We start from the raw sequence: 15883 nt of genomic DNA on the forward strand, positions 1-15883 counted from the left end.
CAAATTCAAGTTGGATCATGTAAAATTTATTAAACATGTAACAATTTTAGTATTGAATAGTACAAAGTAGTAGTTTTTGCTCTTCAGTGTATAGTAGTGAAACTTGATTGATGTGTAAAACTACACTTCAGTGTATTGTTGTTAAAATCATAAAATAAACCACCAATCTTGTAGATCAATTGACTGAGGTTGATCTAGTTTAAACAAAAGTGTCAGGTTCAAGTTCATGTGAATGCAGCTAAGACTGATCAGATTCTAAGTAGCATTACTTCACAAGAATTGTGAAACGAGCTTTGATCATGTTTTTTATGGCGTGCATTAGTAATAGAATATCAGTCACTTGAAGATGATACAAAATTCACATAAAAAAGTGGCAATTTGATTCGATGCAAGTGGAAATTTGATTCCATGCCATTTGATTTCATGGCATGCATGCTTGATTCGATGCATGTGGCAATTTGAACTGACAAATTTCACATAAAAAGTGGTCCTAATGAAGTAGAAAGCAGCTAGTTCTGATTTCTGAATGCAAGCATCCACCAGATTAACTAGAGAATGACATTGTATATTAACATTGAAATCCTTGTTCCGTCGTGTTAAGCATTCTAAGACCTAGCTCTTTTATATTTCTTCTTGCAAACACATCATATTTAATGAGATTTTAACCCTTAACTGTCCATTGAAAATTTGACACTCTTTATACCATATATGTCTCTGTTAGAAGATCAGCTCAGATCGAGCAATCGAACTAGAACCCGGTATTGTGATCGGTCTGAATAGCATATTAGACCAGACATGCTTTGAACTTGGTAAGAACTAATTTAACTTTGACAATCATGCATAGAATTAATGACTTGAAACTCGATTCAACCCAACAAGTTAAGTTTTCTTACGCTCTCTGAGAAACATTAGAGTGATACACAACGAAACATAGGAAGACAAAGGAACACAACGTATGAAGTGGAGGAACGCATTGGAACACCTCACACAAAATAGCGTAAAACCCTGTAGGATTGAAATCCAACAACAAGACAACCGCAAGAAACAACAAAGCTCTGTTCGTAAGGTAGCGTACCACGAACTCCAACAATATGCATTATCATGTACGTTGATAGCCGACACTCAAACCCTAGATAACAAACAAACTCTCCAAACCCTAGGAGAGCACTTAGAATCCTAGTTCAATCGAAAAAACTTAAATTTACACTGCTGTCATTTAATTTACCTAGCTTAAATAATAACCATCTACGGCTTATAAGAACCAAACTAACTCACGTGAGTCACGTCTATTAAAAATAATAATTAATGTAGTTATTAGCATTAAAGGTATCATCAATTTATATAACTTCCAACATTACCATTAACTCACGTGGGAAAAAAAATTAAGAAAAAAAGAGGAAAAAATCCAATTGACGTGATAAATTTAATTTTGTGGTAGCACCACTACGGTACCGGAAGGTAGAATGCTCGAGTGATTGTGGTGGGATCGTTGATGCTTTGCAAACAGGGACTGACATAGCCAGCTTTTGGGATTATGAAGATATCATGCGTATAGGGGTGGAAATAAGCCGAGCCGAGCTAAGCTTTGCATGGCCTAGGCCTGGCCTGCATTCTCTTTTGGTGGCCCAAGCCTGGCCTGTGGCCTATCAATAGGCCAAATTTTATGGCTTGGCCTGGCCTTTTCTAAGGCCTGACTTGACCTACAAGCCTTCTTAAAAGCCTAACTTAACAGACAATTTTATCAAAAGAAGGTCATTAGGCTGGCGGGCTAATAAGCATTTTATATGTCATTACACTTTCTTTTCAAATAAAAAAACTTGTATCATTGCATTTCAAAAACTAAACCTATATCATTGCAAGAGAGGTGGACTTGGCAGCGGCAGATCAATAGTGGCGACTGGCTGCAGCCTGCGTCCTGTGCGGTTGAGGATGTGCTATGCTGAATATGTCTGGAACATTTCTAGTCTAGGTTAGGGCATGGACTTAGGGTTTTCTTTTATACTAACGTATACATCAGTTTAAAAAAAAATTATATATAATTATATTATATTTATATTATTAATAATATAATATATAAGTAGGCCGACCTATCTGGCCAAATAGGCTTTTTAAATTGTTTGGGCCTGGCCTTTTTAGTTAAACAAGCTTTTTAAAAAGCCTAAGCCTGACCTTTTTAGTAAACGAGCCAAGCCGGGCCGAGCCTCAAACGAGCCGAGACATAGGCCCCTGACGAGCCGCCTGGCCTATTTCCACCCCTATGCGTATCCGCCAGTTGATGGGAAACCTGGATGACATGAAACTGGTTCAAATATCGCGGGACAAGAATAACACAGTGGATGCTCTGGCTCAGGAAGCTTGTAGACTTGGATCTCCGGTTCAAGTTTGGCGTACACCTCCCTCTTTTGTTTACGCGTCGATGTATTTAGATGCTATTAGCTAGTTTCTCTTCTTTTGTTAATTTTCCTATTGTAACCAATTTTTTTTTTTAAATTTAGTGGCAGTATTGAATAATTAAATAATAATATTTTTGTAAAAACTAATAATTAAAGAGAACAAAATTTTAGCTAGTTATTATAAAAAACCAGACTATAACTTGATTCTTATAATAAACACTGAATACTTCCTTAAAACTAAATAATGTCGAATTTACAAAATCGAAAGGAAAAAAAAAGTCAATTTACAAAATCGCATACCTGCCTGAATCATACATCTTATGATATCATATGCACCATTCCATCAACTATCATCACTCTATTGTCACCCTGCAACTTCTGAAATTACAGAAAAGACAAAAGCCACTGAAATCGGAGCCTCATAGTAGGAACATAGCATCACATATTTGTCGTGATAAAGACAGAGCTCTAAAGAGAGAAACGAAGAGGAACACCTCAGAAGATCATACCTCTAACAGGAGTAATATATCTGCTGAGCTGTAAGTGGAATCAGCCCCTTTGTTGGTAACATCCTCAATGTCTGCAATAGATATTTGGTCCAAGCGGTTGGCACGCATATGCTGACCAAATCGAGAGTTAAATGCTTCAATTCTGCATGTTGATGATAAGTATTTTACATCAGAAACAGGTCAAGAAGAGATTTTCATATAAGAAAACAAAATTGTAGGAGGTTAGTGATTGACAGTTAAGGACCTTTCAGGAGTAAGACTGACAGCAGATGGGGCTGCTGAGGTATCATCCATTTCCATGGCATCTGATGTTGATCTGGTAAAAAGAAAAACAAGAGGTTTTGAGAGTTCACTCATGGTTAAATAAATTTCAGAGGAACATAAAAAACTTTAATATTTAAGTGGTACCATCATGCTTACTATTGTAAGGCTAATTTAGGTTCTCGATATAATATGGAAATATATCTAGGTACCCCGGAAGAGTAGAACTATCTATCACTCACCCTCTTTTACGCTTAGGATCGCGATCAGGACCATCATTTTCAGCATCAGCCCTACGCTTCCTCTCCAATTCTCCCTCCCTCTCTTGCTCACGGTCCTCCATTTCTGTAAGCTCTTTGTGATATATTGCAAAATTAAGAACCTTCAAAGCAGCGTCAACATCAGTCTTTGTAACCTGGCAAGAAATAAGGAGATTCAATCAGAAAGCGTACTGAACAATCAGCAGGAAAAACACACAAGCCAATGAAGTACCGCTAGTTGCAGCTTACATGCAGAATAGCAATCATAAAGAGAAAAATGAAAAGATGTAGTTAATGAGGACGCCAGGAGCAAATTTGAGCAATCAGTGTAAACTTACATTCCAAGTAAGATTTATTTTAGAGTTAATTTTGAAATAACTATTTTTGAAGGAGCGATTCAAACATTAGCCAAAGAGTATATTTGTGTATTTGGTGGGAGATACAACCATTACTTTAAGCTGAAATAAGTGACACTTAACTCCTAAACTCTGAACATTGACCATCAAAACAACCAAAGAAGTGACTGAACTACTTCTGGGCTGCAAAATGTTGAGCCCCAGAATTAAATATGGAAGAGGCATCCAATCATATCTAAAACGAAAGACAGAGAAGTACATTTGAAATGCCCTCTGGACATGCTATCAAAACAAACTTGTATCTCATACGATTCTAAAGAACCAAAAGATGGAGGCCATGTACAAGTACCTTTATGTTCAACCTCAATTTGGCATGAGCAGTTGAGAGACGTATTATGGTTTCTAATGTTCTGGCAGTAATAGGAAGCGTTCCTCCAGTCTGCATAAAGCAAGCAAGATAAAGAATATCAATAAAAAAACCATTGACTTGCTTCCAGCTAGCTGCAATTCCTCATGCAAACCTTTGCATTTGAACTTGAATTTCTCAGCTCAGCATATGCTGTGGCAATCTGGTCAGATGCCTGTGAACAAATGTTTTTGGTATTAGTGCTAGTCACAAGTTAATTTAAGGGATAGGAATAGAATAATAATAACCAGCGAAATAAAAAGACTTTATAAGAACCATTTGGTAATTGCAAGATACATATAGCAGACGAAATATTCATTCAAATGGATGAATTGCAAAATATTAAAGGGAATTCGTCATTAGAGGAGTACTATTAATACAATCTTTTAATACACTCCCCAAGACAATCAACACATTTGCCTCACTTTATAAAAAATGTATTGACTTCTAAAAAAATGAACCAATCACATGGAATGTGTTGGAGAGTACGTTTGAAAGAGTGTGTTGCTAGCATTTGACTTCATCATAAATCGAGAAAAAATGGTATTGCTATTAGTAACAGAAAACGGGCATCACCTCATTAGTCAATTCAGGTTGAAACCTAAGCTTAGCATAACGGATATACTTTTTGAGAAACTTTGTTGTGAGCGTATCACGTTTGGGACCACTTCCATGTAATATTCTGTTATATTTGACAAAGATAGATGATTCTGAATCAGCTTCATCTTCTCTTCCATATCCGGAGCTTCCATCTAGTGCAATCCCACCTGCATTGGTAAAGGTAATTTCAAAAAAAATTCTCAGTACAAGCATGCCTCTAGCATTTTTTTTGAAAACTGCTCATCTACCTCCATCCATGGAAGCAGGAAATTGATGCATACGCAGAACATGATCAGATATTTGAAGATCAATATCAGGATCCATTTGATCCAACACAATAAAAAGTAGATCAAATCGAGAGAGCAAGGAGTCTGGTAGTCCAATATTTTTGGTCGGGGTCAATGAACGATCATACTGTAGAATCACACAATCAAAGCCACAAAGTCAAATTTAAAATAGTTAAAGATCCAATAAAAATATTAGTAACTTATGAAGTTTAAAATGCACAGCAAATTACTCAGTGTTCCACTTACAGTTCCATATATGGGATTTGCAGCAGCCACCACACTGCATCGAGCATTAAGTGATGCATGGATCCCAGCTTTAGCAATTGTCACAGTCTGCTGTTCCATAACTTCATGTATTGCGACACGATCTTGATCATTCATCTTGTCAAACTCATCAATGCAGACAACACCTCTGTCAGCAAGAACCATTGCCCCAGCTTCTAGCCTTCTTTCCCCTAGCAGAAAGCAATTACAATTTTTCTTTAGAACACAAAGGTTTCAAGAGAATAATGGATAGCTCATGAAGAATGATTTACCCGTTTCTTGATCTGATGTAACTGCTGCTGTCAAACCAACTCCAGATGACCCCCGGCCTGTTGTTGATATGGCCAAGGGAGCAAGATTCATAATTGCTCGCAAGAGTTGAGACTTGGCAACAGAGGGATCACCGACCATCATCATGTTAATATCACTAAAAGAACAAGAACAGATCAGCATTACAAGCTTCACTTGAAAACAGTGTTCAGAGAAAAGTATGAATATGTGGAGCTTGAACTTCAATTAAACCAACCATCACCCATCAGTAGAAAATGAAAAAAAAAATGAAACCACTAACCCTCGCAAGTGAGTGCCATTCTTTAAGTTCTTCTCCACTCCACTAAGCATCAACAAAATCACTGCTTTCTTTATCCAAGTATGTCCGTATATAGAAGGTGCAATTGAATTACCAAGCAGGTCAAATATATCATTTCTTGTAGCTAACTTTTTTATGTCCTTGACGTCATCAGGACTAAAAATTGGAGCATTAGCCTCTTTGTTGAGAAGAGAAACATTGTTCGCTATGAGCACAGTCCTGCGTGCAAATCAATCAATCAAGTTTCTGTTCAAAAAAAGCAGGAGTAAAGGAATTCTCTAACTGTATTTTCAGGAGCTACCTAAATACACCATTCACACTGCCTTGGCTTTTCCCTGGAAGAGCCTTATATATCCCCACAATCGCCACGCGATCTCCTGGCTTGCAAGAATCAACAAGGTCATCCTCCACTATGACATCCACTGTTCTTGGGAGCTGACCAGGAGCAGAATTCTCAGGAACTTCTTGCATGGACAAGGTTTGATGATCTTTATATTTGCACAATCCAAACTCAGTGACAAGTAAGTTGCCAGTTTCATCCTACAACAATCATTTAGTGACAGAAAACTTCATCCTCAGGTAATTTAAATGTTATTAAAAATCAAGGATATCGAGATTACCCTTGTAGGATAAACAGATCCTGTTGGTAAACCCAAATTGGACGTAATATCTCGGTATTCACGAGTGGTGAAGTTTCCCGTGGTGGGGCAGAAATGAACACTTTTAATAACCTTTGGCCTAACAAGAGAACCTATAAATGGAAACAAGTTAACTTCCTGTAATGGAAAGAGATTTCATGCTTTTTCCCCAGAAAATTACCATTATATGGTCATTAAGATATTGTCATAACATGGTACTCAAGGACCCATTAATAATATATCTTTAGCACAAATGGCATTAACTTATCAGTCAAATATAATATGGAAATTAAGTTAATACAAAAACACAGTTCCAGATCATTAACCAATGTCCATAACAAAGGTAAAGCTTAAACAAACCCTTGAATAAAAGAACCCACATTGCTTCACAACTTCACATTAAGAGCAATTGAAACAAAAAAATAAAACAAATCCCATATCCACTACTTAAATCCTTATAAATAAACAATAATTGGATAAAAGATTCAAAAAAAAGGAAAGGAGAAGGTAGTTTTACATTTTGTGACAATGCCCTCAACACAGACCATGGAACCTATGAATTGAGATAAAAGTTCCCGGGGCGTGACGCGGCGAGAAACAAAAGGGCCTTCAAATCCTACAAGCACTTGCTCCCCTTCCTTCAAAAACTTGGGATCAATAGCACGAACAGCGTCCGTGACCGCGTCGCAGAAGGATTGCATGTACTCACCAGGATTCCTCAAAATCCTAAAAACACCAAAATAAATAAATAAAATAAAATAAGCACCAAACACATATATACACTACTATAACTATTGCATACACATTCAAACACTAGAATAACACCAAAAATAAAAAATAAAAATTGTAAAAGGAAACCACATAAGTTGAATTGAATGACTAGTGATAAAATGACCTGTTTCCTAAGTCACGGAAGATGTGGAGATCGGAGATGTCGACGATAAGGCGGCGGCGCCTTTGTTCGATGAGCAATTTGATCTCCTTCATGTATGTGCCTTCTCCAACCTAATTCAACGCAAAAATCATTGAAAACTGATCAACAACAGAACAATGGGAAAACGGTGAAGGGAGTGAGTGTGTGCGTACATCTTGATCGAGGAAATCGGCGAATTCTCGCTTGTGCGTTGCCCTAACTTCGTCGCTCACGTCCATTTTCGAAGACGGAGATGAGAGTGAGACTGAATTTCTTCGCTTGCAAGTTTAGCGAGTGTTACCTTTTTTAGAGCGGGTAGGGCTTTTGTTTTTGGCGCGATAATGGTCTAATGCTGGTACTGCCAATGCGGTTCGGTCCGGTTCATGCGGTTCTTGCCAATGCTGTCATAACCGGACCGGATTGGCTGGTCCAGCTGTTCTGATCGGGAACCGGCAGGTGGAGCGGTTCGGTTCATGATTAACTGGAGATCATGCTAACCGGTGGAAAGTCGGTGGAACCTTTTAAGAACCGGTTGAACTTGGGAAAAAGAAGTTGAAAGTGAAAAGAACGAGAATTTGAGGAAAAAAAAAAGTAAAGGATTGGGAAAAAAATTAGTGATAATCAAATATTTTCTTGTAAGGTACTTAACTTGAACTCTAACGATTGTAATGATCATTCTTTGTCTATTGGTGTTGAAATTATTTTTGCAGGATCAATGACCATGGTACCGTATATTATATCACCATTAAGGATTAGGAATCATATTGACATAATTTTGAGTGTGCCATTAGCTGTTAAACCATCCTTTTAGTCTTAGTTCCCGAAGACTTGATTAAGTTTTGTGCATTAAATTAAGAGTTTTCAATTTTTTACGACTTATTTTTGTTCCTTTGACCTGATGATGAGTTCGATTCAAGAACGAATCACCTTGAAGAGAGATGGAATGATAGAGATTGGTCCGGTCCATTGAAATACCATTTTCAAGGAATATAAGGCATAGTGAAAAGGCTGAAGACAAAGAGGTTGAAGAAAGCATTGCAAGAACAGATTAAGGACCTAAGGGAAAATAAAGATCAAAATGAGTTAGAGACTACACCTAAGTAGGTAAATTAAAACTAAGTTAGGTCAAATTTTAAAATATGAAATAGTCTAACAACAGTTTTCAGTGCAAATTACAAATTTAGTTAAACCAAAAGATAGTTTAATTAAACAAAATAGTATGAAAAAGGAAAAATAAACAAATAAAAAATATAACCTGCTTAAGGCTATTCTTCATCAGCATTTTCGACTACGGGTTCTCCAATCAATCAGTTTTTTTACAAACTAAAGAGACCCAACACTTACCAGTTTTCTAGTCCAACATTTTACAATCAATGGAAATAACAAATTTACCGAGAAAATTATAAAATCACTCACAAGAATTACTTATCATCATGTATTCAAGAAGCCATGATCTGAGATTCAAATAGACTCTTGGTGCGACAGAGATTCGCAATAGTTAATACGTATCATAGCGGATATTATATATCTGTACTGAACAATAAGGAAGAATGCTTAGACAAGCTCATTGAACACTTTCTATTCGCAGTAAACCTCAAAAACCAATTGAATCTTTGAGCTATATTCCAAAAGTTCTACAGCAAAATAGTCCCAACGCTAACTTCAAGCCACAATTAGCACATAATGAACAACTACAGACAGGCATACAACTTTTATGTATCATGGACTTCAATAAAATATATAGCCTCAATGATGCAGGGAGAACAAAATTTCAATCAATTTAGACTCGTGTTCTACATGGAAGTGAAGACAAATGCTGGTCTATCAGGGCTTGAAAGCAGAAAATGCCACAACAGAGTTGTGTCCACCAAATCCAAATGAATTTGAAATGGCTGAAAAATAAAAACAAGAATCACACATTAGGCCTTTGTCTTGTGAAAATGAAAAATACTCAGGTTGTTGAATTATTTTAGAATCTTACCAACATTAACTTCATGCTGTTGTTTAACATTTGCCACTGTGTCAAAATCAACTGCAGGCTCTGGATTCTGCACTCAACACCCAAGGACATATTGTTACTATAAAACAACATTTAAATAAAAAACACTGTAGCAAAAAGATCAAACTGAAAGATTATGTATGGTTCTCAAAGGCAACATGGAACAGTAAAAGGATACAATATTTTCACGGCTAGTTGTACAGATAACCAAATTATTAGAACTTAAACAACACTTCTGTCCACCACAATTACCCAGAAACAAAAAAATAACACAACTTGACATGCCATGATAGTCAATACCCACTTGATCTATGCTCTGGCGTGGCTCAAACAAACTCACAGGCCCCATAATAATCATCTGTAAATTACAACTATAGTGGGATGTATGTGAAATCACACACATATCCATGTAATGAGTTCTCCTAGACATTGATAACATACACAAATTCCCAGAAACAACTTTTAATAATATCAAGAATGGTTTTCGCCAACACAAGAAATAGAATCCACATAGTCAGAAAGAAAAGGATAAAATGTTGAAACTGATAAATAACAATTTATCTATCAATAACAAAAGCTCACGTTGTCAATGGATTGTAACATGTGCACAAAATAATTGTAGACCCAGAGAAAGAGTAAACATACAAATTGATTGATTGATGGATGCAGCCATCCCGTTGTTATGGCTTTCACTGTGGCAATAGCTTCCAAACCACCGGCAGCCCCAAGGCAGTGCCCTATCATAGACTGACAGCAGATGACAGAACATATCCATCAGTTCACGGTAAGGTAGTAATCAATAATCAAACACAACCTTCTATAATCAAGAAGGCAGAAATCTTTCACCAGCAAATAAAAGTCAATAGTGGGATAATACCTTTGTGGCATTAATTTTGATGCCAGAAGTGTCCTTGAAAACCTTTTTAATAGCATTAATCTCTGCCAAATCACCAGCATTTGTGGAAGTTGCATGTGCATTTATGTAGTTGACCTGTAAAAGAAAAAATTGGCATGCTTTAACTTTGCAACTTATGCTTGGCATGAATTAGTAAGAGAACAAACAATAGCCAAAAAATTTCCCAGTAGGTGGCCCTTAAAACCATTAAAGTGGCCCTTACCCAACAGATTAAGCTTTTGGGATAAGTGGTTACTTGACATGGTATCAAAGCCTCCATGGCCGAGAGGTCTAGAGTTCGATCCTTGCTCCCCTCACTTTCTAATTAAAAAGTGGAATTTAATTAAGCACATGGTAGGTGGGCCTGTGCATTTATCCACGCTTCAAGCCCAAAGAGCTCTTGCGTGAGGGGGCGTGTTAGAATATAATATAAAACCATTAAAGTGACCCTTACCCAACAGCTTAAGCTTTTGGGATAAGTGGTTACTTGACAAATTCCAAATACTTAATAATTTCACCTATAACTTTCATCAGTTCCCCTCTACCTCTAAATGAATCAGTAATAGAATATAGATAAAAAGTTTCTTGAATATTTGATCTGACTTCTAGAACTCACAAAAAAGCATGCAGCAATGGCATAACAAATAGCTTTTTCTTTTATTTCCAATAGTGGTTTAAGCCCCTCAGTTGATACGATGTGTGCGTAACTTGGTGTAATAGCATTATTTGCAGAACGACATAAACTTAGGGCCTTAATTTCCAATTGATATTTTTATCATGTTATTATCACATTGCTTTCTTCTTATTAGAGAAATACGAGCACCACACTCTCTAATAAACTCTCTTTTATAGGTTAAACTTCATGTAGATCCACTAAATTGTACGGGTCTCACTCCTAATGGTAGATCCTATTCCCTATTTGGTGGGATCAGATGAATTTCTCAACAAATAAGAAAGTGGATTAGAAAGTGTTTTACTGGCATTGCTCTTTATACTATATTCTGACTTCTTGGTTTCACTCTTGAAGTTATAAGATTTTAGATAAGGAAGGAGGGAAGATAAAGAATCAAGATTTTAACTCGTGATTCTGATTTAATTAAGACTAACTACTATTTTTCTTTTAATACAACAATTACGCGTCATGATTCCTCTAAAAAAGAAAATAAGTGTGAGAGCACCTAGTGCAAGAACCATACAGAACAAGAACGGTAGATGCAAGCATATGTGCTCTCTCAACTATACTTTCGGCAACCAAAAGGACTGAATACGCTATTTTTATTCATGCGCATCAGTGACATCAATGAAATTGCCTGGCTTTTTCACACTACAAACACAAATGCTAAATCAAACACAAATTCAAATCATAGACTTGCAAGTAGCCGACCATAGTTAGAAAACAAACACAAAGCAAACTCATTCAGCACAAGCACAGCCACAGCAGAAGAACTCTACTCAATACTGACTAACTATTATTTTTAATTCGCTTTTCCCCCTCCTTTTCTTATCTGCATATAGCTTCATTATGTTTTAAGCTTAAACAAAATTACGCGTCATGATTCCTCTAAAAAAGAAAATAAGTGTGAGAGCACCTAGTGCAAGAACCATACAGAACAAGAACGGTAGATGCAAGCATATGTGCTCTCTCAATTATACTTTCGGCAACCAAAAGGACTGAATACGCTATATTTATTAATGCGCATGAGTGACATCAATGAAATTGCCTTCCTTTTTCACACTACAAACACAAATGCTAAATCAAACCCAAATTCAAATCATAGACTTGCAAGTAATCGACCATAGTTAAGAAAACAAACACAAAGCAAACCCATTCAGCACAAGCACAGCCACAGCAGAAGAACTCTACTCTATACTGACTAACTATTATTTTTAATTCGCTTTTTCCCCTCATTTTCTTATCTGCATATAGCTTCATTATGTTTTAAGCTTAAACAAAATTACGCGTCATGATTCCTCTAAAAAAGAAAATAAGTGTGAGAGCACCTAGTGCAAGAACCATACAGAACAAGAACGGTAGATGCAAGCATATGTGCTCTCTCAATTATACTTTCGGCAACCAAAAGGACTGAATACGCTATATTTATTAATCGCGCATGAGTGACATCAATGAAATTGCCTTCCTTTTTCACACTACAAACACAAATGCTAAATCAAACCCAAATTCAAATCATAGACTTGCAAGTAATCGACCATAGTTAAGAAAACAAACACAAAGCAAACCCATTCAGCACAAGCACAGCCACAGCAGAAGAACTCTACTCTATACTGACTAACTATTATTTTTAATTCGCTTTTTCCCCTCATTTTCTTATCTGCATATAGCTTCATTATGTTTTAAGCTTAAACAAAATTACACGTCATGATTCCTCTAAAAAAGAAAATAAGTGTGAGAGCACCTAGTGCAAGAACCATACAGAACAAGAACGGTAGATGCAAGCATATGTGCTCTCTCAATTATACTTTCGGCAACCAAAAGGACTGAATACGCTATATTTATTCATGCGCATCAGTGACATCAATGAAATTGCCTGCCTTTTTCACACTACAAACACAAATGCTAAATCAAACCCAAATTCAAATCATAGACTTGCAAGTAATCGACCATAGTTAAGAAAACAAACACAAAGCAAACTCATTCAGCACAAGCACAGCCACAGCAGAAGAACTCTACTCTATACTGACTAACTATTATCTTTAATTCGCTTTTTCCCCTCATTTTCTTATCTGCATATAGCTTCATTATGTTTTAAGCTTAAACAAAATTACGCGTCATGATTCCTCTAAAAAAGAAAATAAGTGTGAGAGCACCTAGTGCAAGAACCATACAGAACAAGAACGGTAGATGCAAGCATATGTGCTCTCTCAATTATACTTTCGGCAACCAAAAGGACTGAATACACTATTTTTATTCATGCGCATCAGTGACATCAATGAAATTGCCTGCCTTTTTCACACTACAAACACAAATGCTAAATCAAACCCAAATTCAAATCATAGACTTGCAAGTAGCCGACCATAGTTAGAAAACAAACACAAAGCAAACTCATTCAGCACAAGCACAGCCACAGCAGAAGAACTCTACTCTATACTGACTAACTATTATTTTTAATTCGCTTTTTCCCCTCATTTTCTTATCTGCATATAGCTTCATTATGTTTTAAGCTTAAACCAAAACTCTCTTTTATCTCAATTAGAACATTTCTCTCCACCATAATTATTGACGTCTTCCACCATGTGAGAGTGTTCAGTACGATGTGTGGGGTCTCTACCACAGATGGTTTTAAAAGGGAAGTGTTAAATGTCTTTTAATTAACCCCAGCTAAGGCATTTATGTCGTTGATGGCTGCAGTTGGTCCTCCATTGCTACTGATGTCAGTGCAATCTAGTACGGTACCCTGAATTACAAGAGAAAAAAGGTGCATGGAAACCATAAAATGGAACGCAGTTAGTTAACCGAAGGCTTCTGAAAGGCCTTTCGCTCTCCCTGCAACTCTCTCACAACGTGTACTTTCCTTGCCTGCGCTCTCCCCTTTACTCCCCTTCCCACACCCCATGCCACGTTAGCAGGCAGTCTTGTACTTTCTCAAAGCTAGTATTAGTGTATTACTCACATGAGAGACTATTCCCTCCCCTTTCTCCCGCTCTTCTTATGGAAGACCTATTTTATGGATGGTTTCCTAACACATCTTGACCATCCGGAACCCAGTATTGTTTGACTAGAAACATACTTACTTACCAAGCATCATGACCATCCTACTTTGTATAATTGGATACCTATAACAATCTAACTTGTCCACATCATTTATCCATACCTCAATGCAAGAAAATCTTGAAGACCTCATCCAAAAATCTAACAATCCTCTCAAACAGATGAAATTAGTCATAAAAATAGAGACTAGCATAAGGATTAAAATAGTACCTCCTCAGGCGACACACCAGCATCTTCAAGGCTGCTTTGAATGCATGTAGACACACCAAGTCCATCAGATCTCGGATCAGTCATGTGGTAAGCATCACAATTAACAGCACCTCCTAAGTACTCAGCAATGATAGGCGCGCCTCGCCTCATGGCATGTTCCAGGCTCTCCATAACCTGTCAAGTTATAGTACCCTTTTTAAGATTAAAAAAACACCCTGTAAAGAACCCAAAAAAACACACACATACGAGATAGCCATTATGACAGAAACACACAAGAAATGAGGTGCACATTGGAGAGGGGTGACGGGGAATGAGTATATCAGAAAAGCACATTTGCAAGCTCAACTGATTTAGCCAGGTTGAAAAACACTGAATTCAGCAAAAAATAGTATATAGTACTTTTCTGCAGTCCATTGCAACACCAGAAAGCCACATTGTTCAGTATTAAAGTTAAGTTTCACATTCGGTATCAAAGTGAACAATGATAACAGAACATTGACAATTCAAACGCTGCCTTACCAAAACTCCAGCACCTTCACCCATGACAAAGCCATCACGGTCCTTGTCCCAAGGCCTAGAAGCAGTTTTAGGGTCATCATTTCTCTGAGAAAGTGCCCTGCACGCCACAAACCCCCCTAACCCAATGGGAATGATAGCAGCTTCAGTCCCACCCGCCAACATCAAATCAGCCTCACCCCTCCGAATGTGGTTTGCAGCAGCATAGAAGCAGTAATTGGAAGTAGCACACGCAGTGGAAATAGAATAATTCGGACCCATGAAACCAAGATCAATCCCAAGCAAAGCTGAACCCATGTTCGTGATAGCATAAGGAATGAAAAATGGCGTTATCTTCCGATGACCCTTTTCAATCAAAGCCTTCACACCATCAGAAAACACTGTCAAACCACCCATCCCTGACCCAACAAGAACACCAGCACGTTCCTTATCGATCTGCAAGCAAAATCACAAACTCCACAAATCAAATTAGGGTTCACACCAAGCAAATGCGGATCTATGAGAAAGATGGAGAAACCTTGGAGCGATTCTCAGCACCGAGGTCAGCACTCTCAAGAGCCTTCTTCCCGGCGACAATGCAGTACCGGAGACAATCATCAAGCCTCCGGTCATTCTTCCCGTCGATGTAACCCTCCGCGCTGAACCCACGGATCTGGCCACCGAACCGGGTCGGGAACTTGGAAGCGTCGAACCGGTCAATCGGGGTGATCCCACTCTCACCGGCGAGGAGCTTGTCGTAGTAGCCATCAACTTCGTTACCGAAGACGGAAGCTAAACCCATGCCGGTGATCACGACGCGCTTCTTGGGGTCCTTCTGGCGCTTGGGCGCGGCGGTTGTGACGGCGGCGGAGACGACGAAGGTTTTCCTCTTGCCGCCGGGGAGTCTCCGGTTGGCGGCATTGGAAGATTTGCGGAGTGGGTCGAGCGGTGAAGCGCGGAGAGTGGGTTGGAGTGGTTGAATGTGAAGAGATTGCATTGCGGAGAGTACGAGGATATGAAGAAATTAAGATTAGCCTCTGTGTTTCACTTTTCAGCTCACGTTGTTGTTGTTGTTGTTGTT

General features: G+C 37.9%; 2 protein-coding genes across 2 annotated transcripts; both read right to left on the reverse strand.

Annotated features, from left to right (window-relative positions):
- Positions 1-2618: 2618 nt before the first annotated feature.
- On the reverse strand, positions 2619-7821 carry LOC130714174 (DNA replication licensing factor MCM3-like). The gene is made up of 16 exons (XM_057564068.1): positions 7650-7821; positions 7459-7568; positions 7081-7289; positions 6546-6676; positions 6227-6465; positions 5908-6144; positions 5609-5763; positions 5319-5527; positions 5034-5199; positions 4762-4952; positions 4301-4360; positions 4129-4218; positions 3406-3578; positions 3147-3218; positions 2903-3044; positions 2619-2771 (listed from the first exon to the last, which is right to left on the reverse strand). The coding sequence occupies exons 1-16, from the start codon at positions 7713-7715 to the stop codon at positions 2712-2714; spliced, it is 2310 nt and encodes a 769-aa protein (XP_057420051.1). The 5' UTR covers positions 7716-7821; the 3' UTR covers positions 2619-2711.
- Positions 7822-9030: 1209 nt separating this feature from the next.
- Positions 9031-15883, reverse strand: LOC130711727 (3-oxoacyl-[acyl-carrier-protein] synthase I, chloroplastic). Its single transcript, XM_057561446.1, has 7 exons — positions 15341-15883; positions 14827-15258; positions 14308-14481; positions 10353-10466; positions 10121-10222; positions 9458-9524; positions 9031-9368 (listed from the first exon to the last, which is right to left on the reverse strand). Exons 1-7 carry the CDS (start codon positions 15797-15799, stop codon positions 9301-9303), a joined length of 1416 nt encoding a protein of 471 aa, XP_057417429.1. The 5' UTR covers positions 15800-15883; the 3' UTR covers positions 9031-9300.

The sequence above is a fragment of the Lotus japonicus genome, chromosome 4 (genome assembly GCF_012489685.1).
Source record: "Lotus japonicus ecotype B-129 chromosome 4, LjGifu_v1.2".
Taxonomy (NCBI): Eukaryota; Viridiplantae; Streptophyta; class Magnoliopsida; order Fabales; family Fabaceae; genus Lotus; species Lotus japonicus.

What these genes read in the sequence shown, in the direction of transcription:
- LOC130714174 (XM_057564068.1), bottom strand. Translation starts at nt 7,715, where the DNA reads ATGGACGTGAGCGACGAAGTTAGGGCAACGCACAAGCGAGAATTCGCC. An exon ending in TTCCGTGACTTAGGAAACAG is followed by an intron (nt 7,290 to 7,458) that starts GTCATTTTATCA and finishes TGGTGTTTTTAG; the next exon opens with GATTTTGAGGAATCCTGGTG. An exon ending in AATGGCACTCACTTGCGAGG is followed by an intron (nt 5,764 to 5,907) that starts GTTAGTGGTTTC and finishes TTGTTCTTTTAG; the next exon opens with TGATATTAACATGATGATGG.
- LOC130711727 (XM_057561446.1), bottom strand. Translation starts at nt 15,799, where the DNA reads ATGCAATCTCTTCACATTCAACCACTCCAACCCACTCTCCGCGCTTCA. An exon ending in GTGAAGGTGCTGGAGTTTTG is followed by an intron (nt 14,482 to 14,826) that starts GTAAGGCAGCGT and finishes ATAACTTGACAG; the next exon opens with GTTATGGAGAGCCTGGAACA. An exon ending in TCAAAATTAATGCCACAAAG is followed by an intron (nt 10,223 to 10,352) that starts GTATTATCCCAC and finishes ATCTGCTGTCAG; the next exon opens with TCTATGATAGGGCACTGCCT.